The 9,529-nt window shown below is 39.4% G+C and overlaps 1 protein-coding gene across 1 annotated transcript; it reads left to right on the top strand.

Moving 5' to 3' along the window:
• The first annotated feature begins 531 nt into the window (after nt 1–531).
• On the top strand, nt 532–9,039 carry Smlr1 (small leucine rich protein 1). The gene is made up of 2 exons (XM_090337661.1): nt 532–737; nt 8,018–9,039. The coding sequence occupies exons 1-2, from the start codon at nt 599–601 to the stop codon at nt 8,143–8,145; spliced, it is 267 nt and encodes an 88-aa protein (XP_090193787.1). The 5' UTR covers nt 532–598; the 3' UTR covers nt 8,146–9,039.
• Nucleotides 9,040–9,529: the final 490 nt, after the last annotated feature.

Below are 9,529 nucleotides of genomic sequence, written 5' to 3'. Positions count from 1 at the left end.
ACCGAGAACTTGAACCCAGGTCTTCGTATATACTAGGGAAGCACTTCTACCACTAGGCTAAACTCCTGGTCCCACAAGGAAGAGGTTTTATAGCTGGAAAGAATCTTGTTTATCCTTCTTTAGTACTTGTGCAAGCAGCAATGTACAAATGAAAATTCACACCTTTCTAGAGTTATTAGCATAACCACAAGTGATTTTTAACTGTCAAATGTAGGAAATGTAAAACGTAAGTTTCTTTTTTGGTTTGGGAATATACAGGAAGAAGACATATTAGGAATGAGGTTTGCTTAAAGTCAAGGGCTTCTCACTAACAGAATCCAAAGCAATGTCAGCTTCCTGGGATCATCCTGCTCCTCTTCAATACTCATCTCTACACAAGCTTGGGAGATTTGCTCCTCTACATTTTGTAACTGAGTTACAATGTAACCTGCCAGTAGTCCTCTCTGAATTCATGGTGCTATTTAGACAGAGCAAAGTCCACAGAAAGTTCCACTGAGAGGTGCTGAGCAAAGGCCAGGGCTCCAGAAGAAAACAGGTGCTGGCTGATAGCAACCCTGCTCAAGTCCCAGGTGTGAATCCCACTGTCCCAGCAGAGTCTATGCCACCAGCCATGAGCTCTGTGCTTTCAGAATTCTTGAGAGAGCTTCCTGGGATGTTCCTGTTCTTGGGGATTTTCCTGCCTGTGGCTCTGCTGCTGTTCCTCCTCATCGCCTACTTTAGGATCAAACTGATAGAGGGTAAGTGTCAGGCCACACAAAGAAGGGCCCAGTGATCTTTGCCCACAGCCCACCTCGGAAACACCCATTGCACCTTCAGTGTTCTGGAGAGGCCTGAAGAAAACACAACTCAAGTCCTCTCTCTTGGGTAACTGGGCAAAGTTTGATCCTTTGAGTTCCATAGACGGTGTGCTAAGATATGAAGGGCTGCTCTAGTCCCTCACAAACCAGCAATTCGGGTATGGGGTTGCTTGCCTGTCTCTTAAGGCAACAGATTCCCAAACATGAAAACATTCCGAATCTACATTCTCTCTGACAGATGAATCGTGTCTGTGTGCTCAGTCACTGTGCGCCCATTGGACTTCTAGTCAGGAAGCACTGCAAATATTGTTTGGTAAATGTAAAGCCCTAAAAGACAGGTGCTTAATCTTTTCTCATGAGAGGACTGTGTTAAAGTGGAAGGAAAAGGAAGGGAGGGAGGGAAAGGGAAGGGAAGACAGGGAAGGGAATTGAGAATTTTCATTTTGGTAAAACATAGAACTAAAGCATAGAACTGAGCTGTGATGTGGTTAAAAAAATGTTAATCCTGGGGCTGGGAGTTTGGCCTACTGGTTAAAGTGCTTGCCTAGCATGCATGAAGACCCTCGGTCTTCCTCGGTACCACATACATAGAAAAAAGCAGGAAGTGGTGCTGAGGCTCAAGTGGTAGAGGTCTAGCCTTGAGAAAGTCCAAGGACAGTGCTCAGGCCCTGAGCTCAAGCCCAGGACTGGCAAAAAAAAAAAAAAAAGTTAATCCTGTACCAAATAAATACTAGATAGGGGTTAACAACTATTTTAGCAATATCAACAAAAATCAAGGTATTTTCAAATTTTGAAAATATCATATTAAAACCATTAAAAAGCTTGAAAATGTGCCAAGTCCATGCAATGTGTTTGTGCCTATTTTAGATAATCTTAGATAACTAATACTGTGATATATGACCTAAAGCCTAGCAATCAAGCAATAAGGATGAGTTAGTGCATAGAGACATCCAGGTGGCATAGAATATATTACAGAATCATAAGATCTCTATTATAACTTACTCAAAATCCCTACCACCTTTCATTTGGTGTGTCACTTTTTTATGGGATGGTTATTTTTTTTACAGTCCTGGGCCTTGAACTCAGGGCCTGAGAAGTGTTCTTGGGCTTTCTGAAGGCTAGAGTTCTACCACATGAGCCACTGCACCATTTCTGGCTTTTTCTATGTATACGTGATACCAAGGAATCAAACCCGGGTCTTCGTGAATGTTAGGCAAGTCCACTACCACTAGGCCAAACTCCCAGCCCTCTAGGGTGGTTATTTTTAAGATGGTAATATTTTTATTGCTTTTGTCAAAAACTTGTACAAAAAGGTTTCCATTAAACATGTTGATTTGTGTGTGCAATGCAGCACTCCAGTCTATCCATTGCCTCCCATCTCCAGTTTGCCAGTTTGGATTTCATAGCTGTTCCTAGTTATATAGCTGTATTCACCCACCATTCATCTTTTCATATATTCAAGTTATAATCTGCCTCACTCTGCAGGACACATGTGATAAATTCTTTCCTTAATTAAGTTAGTTCATCCTTCACCACACTAAGACCAGACTACTACAGTTGGCCATCCAGCTATTCATGACTATTAAGCCCTAGAAAAAAAAAGGGGGGGGAGAAAATGAGAAAACGTGGAATCTTAAGTACAGCTTCCCATTAGCTTTCCATGTGGCTTAAGATCCAGCTCCTGCAAACATTTTCTTTCACTGTTGAGGCAGTGACTACTCTTAGCTACATATATGTCAGGCTCCCACGGACTACAAGTACTCTGGGGAGAAATAAAACAATGTGGCTGTCACAGTTAGGAACTGTGTTTCATGTAGTTTCTAGGCTTTATCTCCAGCTGCTTCTTGGAAAGACAAAATTTTCAGGTAAGAAAATGTATCAAGCATAAAATGAGACAAAGAATAGGTCAAGATTTTTCAAAGGCTTTACTGGCTTCTGCTCATCAGTAAATTACAGGTCTGATAATTTTGTGGGGTGGTTGGCATTTGGCACAGACTGCAAGGGAGAGTAGAGATTTCCTTCTCTCTGGGGAAGCAGCTATAATATGTAGGCATGAATGAGTTTATGGTACTCTAGTTGGATAGTTAAAATTATAGGCATGTCAGACACACACCTTCAAAATGCTTTGGAAAAGCCATCTTGATTTTGGAAGTGTGGCCTGATGTCCTAGAAGACAGGTACAGGGGAAAAGTACAGAAAGCACTGGTCATCCATGAACCAGACCTAGAGCTACTGCCTGATATGTGTCTGCTGCTGTCTATGGACTCCAGACTTCAGCAAATCCTGGCCCATATTAGTTGTCTAGACAGCTAATCACAGAACCTTAAGTAGAACCTTAAGTTGATAGCACAACAAAGCTGGAACTGTTTCTGGAAGCTTTGGGTATGGGAACAGAAGGCTCCAAAGAACTATTTTTAATTTCTACTTGCTTCTCTATTCTTCACTCTAAATCCTGGTATGCTAATGAGTTTGCCCTAAACTTCCTCAGCACTATGGATCTGTTCCTTTCCTCTCGAAGCCCTTATTTTGTAGCATAGTCTCTAACCCAAGGGGCAGCAAGAAGGTCAGCCTCAAATAAGGATGGAAATCTGCTGTGGATAAAGTTCTTTAGCCAGCTTTAAAACTCGATTTTTCAAGTGTGTATTCAACAAATCTTTGTGACTCTACCTGCCTTAGTAAGTTGTCTCTTCCTACAACAGAACCACAGACTAATTTATAAACAAATGAAATGTATTTCTTACCTTTCTGAAGACTGAGAAGTCTTTCTTCTTGGTGAAGGCCTTCTTTGTCTGTTGGTGAGGACTGTGCCAAATTCCAAAGCATCTCATGGTAAGATGGAGCTCTAAGAGGTTTGACTTGTTTTCTGCAACAGATACGGTCTCGTTAACCCATGTACTCACTCATGGAGCAGAACTCTTATGACCCAACCACCTCTTAAAGATCCTGTCTGTAGCCAGGTCTTTAATACCTCTCCAAAGGGGAATGAATTTCCACATGAGCTCTGGTGTGGAACTAAACCATAGCACTACCAAATTCCAGGGATTACCTTAGATACTGGTGCAAACTTTAACTATGGACTTTCAGGACTGAGAAAAAGCCATCGGGGTCATTGAGAATCCACAAAATGCACTGGTCAAACATCATCCACAGTTAGAGATATTCGAAATCTGGATGTTTCTGACTTTGGTCTTAATCCACATATAGTCAAGACTACTGCCTGACTAATTAAACCTGGCTTTCCTTCTGTTTTCTTTTAAGAAATATCAGAGCAAAGACAAGATCCTCACCAGGCATCAGTGGCTCATGCCTGTTATCCTAGCTACTCACAAGACTGAGATCTGAGGATCATGGTTCAAAGCTAGTCTGAATGGTAAAGTCCATAAGACTTGTTTCTAATTAACCATCAGAAAATTAGATATGGTGCTATGACTCAAAGTGGTGGAGTGCTAGCCTTGAGTGAAAGAGCTCAAGAACAGCATCCAAGCCCTGAGTTCAAACTCTTCAACCAATCAAAAGAAAAACAAAAAGATAAGACCTTCTAAACAGCTAACTGGTACCACTACAATGGGATGAGCTACCTTCTCCATTATCACCTACTTGAGTTTGGCTGACTCTCACTTAACTGTGCATAAAACTTACAGTCTGCAAGGATAATGGCGAGAGTGTAGGTGCCATTTTCTATGGCATAACATAGTTAGGACTATTCATCAGTCATTTAAAATAATGCCAAGACTCACCTGAAAGTAACTGTTTAGCTATTATAGTTCTTTCTGAAGACATTTCCCCATGGATAATTAGTAAAAATCTCTCTCTAGTTTTAGGGCAAATGAAATCCCAAAATAAAATATCACCAGTTTGTATCTCTATTTAGCAACAGCCACTAAAAAAGTGTAAACAGATGGGCAAATGTCATGTCTTTCATCTTCCAACCAGGACTACAGCAAGTGTAACTATTCCTGTTTTGTTCATATAAAGGAAAGGACATTGACAGATTAACTGGTTGCTCCCAGAACCCTGAACCCGCCATTCTAAAACAAAACAAAATAAAAACTAGCTTTCCTGTCTCATATAAATCCTGGACTGTCAGGAGAGGGGCCCATTTCAAGATCTGATGGAGAGCACTGGAGCTATTGTAATCGTTCAACATTAATCCCTAGCTCTTCAAGCTTTTGGAGGTAATGGTGCATGTAAATTTAATTAGTAAGTAGAGAACGTCCATTTTCTCACAGAGGAAGAAAACTTCCTAACATCCTGCACTCTACAGTCTTGTCAATTGTCTTGATAAGTAGCTGAGGTCTGACTCTTAAACTTTCCACAGCCAAACCCTCCATCAAACACTGCCATGAACATCTGACATTTCCTACAATGGAAGTTTATTATCTTATCTCGGCAAGTCCCAACACTCAAAAACTTCTACTTCTACTGCTATTCAGCCTCTAATTTATCATCACCCTGATCAAGAACAAATTATTCTTTAAAAGGACCAACACTGCCACTTATACTCATTAATTTTAAAAAAGAAAAAAAAAAACCATAAAACCCAGCTGGTGCAGTGGGCTCACATCTGTAATCCTAGCTACTCAGGAGGCTGAGATCTGAGAATCGTGGTTCAAAGCCAGCCTGGGCACTAAAGAACCTAAGACTCTTATCTCTAATTAATCACTAGAAAACAGGAAGTGGGGCTGTGGCTCCAGGGGTAGAGCAGTAGCCTTGAGCTGAAGAGCTCAGGGACAGTGCCAAGGCCCAGAGTTCAAGCCCCATGACCCACTCTCCCCCCTACCCTAAAATTGGTGAAGTGGCATTGTGGCTCAATGGGGTAGCCTTGAGCAAAAGAGCTCAGGAACAGTATCTATGCCTTGAGTTCAAGTCCTATGACCAAACAAATCCAAGCAACAACAATAACAACAACAACAAAAATTGAGCCAATTGAGCACCTTGAAATTGCACAGGAGTAGGTCCAAAATAAGGAAAGCTAATTAGTCAGGTTGAGGCTTTCAGCAACGTGTATGCTAAAACAGACAACTGAGGAATTAAAACTACATACATACATATATACATACATACATTTCAGTCATAAACCATCAAAAAGAGAAAAATCAATTCTTTGGAAAGAGCAGAATAACTTAAAATGTCGCAGAATGTGATTGTTCTTAGTAATCAGACATCAGCATCAAATTACCTATGGTGTGAACTCCAGCTCTGTAACAATGAGGAAGCTTCAACTTCTGCACCCATAAAGTAAAATAACAGAAAGGCGCAGCTGTGGCATTGATGTGGGCACACACAGGTGTTCAATACTGCATAATAATAATGTCAACAATTATCAGTATTCCATGCTGTCTTATATGTCCCAGGAAGTAAGCATTTGTGTCATTATAATAGCTCAGAATAATTATTAAAATTGTCTCAGAATTCAGTAAAGCACCCTAAGTCACTTACCTCAAAAGTAGTATATTGGACTTAAGCCATGGAATTTTGATCCCTAGATAGGATGAATTTATTTAACCCAAGCAATAAACTTACCACCAGCTTGAAAGCCAACTGTTGGAAGCAAAATTTTTCAGAAAACCTTTGACTGCTTTGATTCTATAATAGGAATAATTGTTTATAATGGTAGTGATTTCTCAACATAGTGATCTATCCTTATGTCACAGAAATATTTCACCATGACTAAACAGGAAAATCTCATAGCCTCTAGAATTTCCACAGTAATTAACTGAGATATCTTCAAAGATTACCTGTTAATTAAGCCAGACCACTCACTTGAAGGATCAGCTGTGTAAAGCAATCATTCTTATTCCAATGAGTCCATATTCTAAGAATAGGACCATCTTAAGGAGTATCTTCAAAATAACAAACCACCTGTATGGAAAAGCAATGTAGCCCAGTGGCTGAAGTCAGACTGTCTGGGATCATAGGTTTCTGTGGTGTTGAGGAAATTAGTTCATTTTGAAAACTGTCTGCCCAGGCTGCTTATTGATAAGTTATGAACAATAATGGTGTCTAACTGGGACCATCATGACAAGAATGAAAGGGCTTTGTAGTGTCTGGTAGACAGCAAATTCACAATAGATACTGGCTTGTAAATCTTCAGACTGAAACATATGGACTTTCTCCTAAGATAAGCATTCATGAAGTCCTAGAATACATGGAGAGTATGTGTTTTCTGGTGGGTGGCATACAAAGTACTAGGCTAGAAATAAGTTGCATAGAGTTGATGTGGAATGCAGAAAGAAAATTTTCATTTCAGTTCTACAAATATGTCTCAGTGGGTATGGAGCTGTTTGCCTGTGATATCAGCACTCAGGAGGCTGGGACAAGAGCATCATAAGCTAGTCTGGACTATATATGGAGACCATATCTCAAAATACAACCAACTAAAAACATGTTTATTATCTTCTGTAAGGTTTAGAAGCTCAGGCTCTGGCTTAAGTGTAATTTTGAAAACAAAACTTTTGGAAGCAAAAGCATGATTGGTTAGCTATATGTGTTGGTGAAGGTCAAGAAGAAAGACACTTTCTGTTTTGACTTACCAGGAAAATCTCCAGGAGAACATGTTGAGAATGGGTCTCAGAGTTGAGAATCAAATTTTGCTACTGCCAGACACTAGTTGAAACTACAGTAAAATAATGTGTAATAGAAGCTCAGAAAGGGAAGTGGAAAAATGTCAGTAGATCCTAAATAAGGGTCAAAAGACATAAGAAAGGGTATCAATGTTTGTGAAGTAATGCACCTTCTACCTGGTGAATACAATGTAACCTTTCTCTTAATTACAACAAAAAATATATGGAAGAAAAGGGTCAATAATACCTTTTTTTACTATTTTAATCGCTTTAGTTGAAGTAATATTATAGGGAATTATGGAATACATAGCTTGCAAAAAGTTGAAGCAATTAGTCTTCAGTAAGGGTCAAGACTAATTTGGCTTGCCTAAAAACTGTATGTGCTCAAACACATTTTGTTTATTTCTTCCATTCATGGCTTAATTAATTCAACACAATCTGCCAAATATGCTGTTCTCAGCATGTAATAATTATGATAGTGGGCATTTGTTCATACTACATGGCTGACAAGGTGAGAGGACCTAGAACAGAACTTACCTTGAAGACCTGGGTTTCTGTTAAATCAGTAGGGCTGGAAATGGTCAGTAGACACTTACAAACTGTGAAGCACCAATAATACCCAATTGTCTCCAAATCACTAATAGATTATTTTTTCAGCTAATGAAGAACTGTGGCCAACTGCTGATTGCCAATACAAACACAAGGATGGCTCTTCCTGTACTATAAAAAGGAACAAATTCAACTATGGGCACCCATCAATGGCTAAAGCACACATTCATCACTGAACAATGATTAACTGCTTAGCTAAAAAGTTGGTTGCTAATCTAGAGCCACAGCAAAGAAAGAAGACTAAGGTGCCTGCTCAGACGCACATTGAAAAATGCTATCTAGGATCCATAAGGACTTCTGGAAGACTCCACTTCAGCAATGCTATGGCAAGAACAAAGGACATAAAAGTTTTATTGGGTCTGTTCAGTGGACTGGACATTTTATAACTTTGAAATCTTGACTGTTACCATGTTTATTGTGAAAGAAGTATTCTGTAAAATAAAATCTGTAGACATCATCTACAACAAGCCCGACTTATTCACAGATTTACATAGGGTTTTGATCAAGCATGGTCAAAAAATAAGAAAAATTGCCAACCACCCCCCCACACCAATTTTTAACTCCCATGTGCACATTGCATGTATTGATGTAAAGTTCTCAGTCCCATACTATCACCAGTTAGTGATATTTAAACTATCATGGAACCCACTGCTTTTCTACTTTCTATTTTGTGAAAATAGACCTGTTTTATAGTATCAAATTACAATGAAAATGTGTGCTAAGGACTTTTCAGACTCATGTAACCTATTTTTATAACCTACTTTTATTGTCAAGGTGATGTACAGAGGGATTAGTTACATACGTAAGGTAATGAGTACATTTCTTGTAAAACATTGTTACTCCCTCATTTTTCTCTCTCTCTCCCCCAACATGCCAGTTGTAATGTAATTTCCAACATATTGTTTTGTATTGCTATTGCATTGGTTGGCCCAATTCAGATAAATATATATACAAGACACAGGGTACCAATAAAATACAGTGACAGCAGGAAATAAAGAAAAAAACAAAAAAGCAAAACCAAGTAACTTCAAGCTGGGTACCTGTGGCTCACACTTCTAATCCTAGCTGCTCAAGAGACTGAAATCTGATGATTGTGGTTCAAAGCTAGCTGGTGCACAGAAGACTGTGAGACTCTTACATCCAATTAACCACCAGAAAACTGGAAATGGTGCTGTGGCTCAGTGGTAGAGTACTAGCCTTGAGCTTAAGAGCTCAGGGACAAAGCCCAGGCCCAGAGTTCAAGCTCCACAACTGACAAAACAAAAAATAACTTCACACAGTACATTAAAAGCAACATCTAAGAAAAACCCTGTTTCCGTATCTTAGAGTTCATTTCATTTAACATCATCTTTTATGGTCATATGTACATAGCTATTGAGCTATTGTGATCTTCTCCTAGGACTATCGTAGACATTTACAATTACAAATGAGGGAAACCATGGAGTTTGTTTCTTTGGTTCTGGCTTACTTCAAGCCTTCCCATTTCCTTATCTATCTATCTATCTATCTATCTATCTATCTATCTCGGCCTATCTATCTTATCTATAGGTAGATAGGTAG

This window comes from Megascapheus bottae, chromosome 8 (assembly GCF_031878675.1).
Source record: "Megascapheus bottae isolate mThoBot1 chromosome 8, mThoBot2.hap1, whole genome shotgun sequence".
Lineage (NCBI taxonomy): Eukaryota > Metazoa > Chordata > Mammalia > Rodentia > Geomyidae > Megascapheus > Megascapheus bottae.
This window is presented reverse-complemented; position numbering and strand designations above follow the sequence as displayed.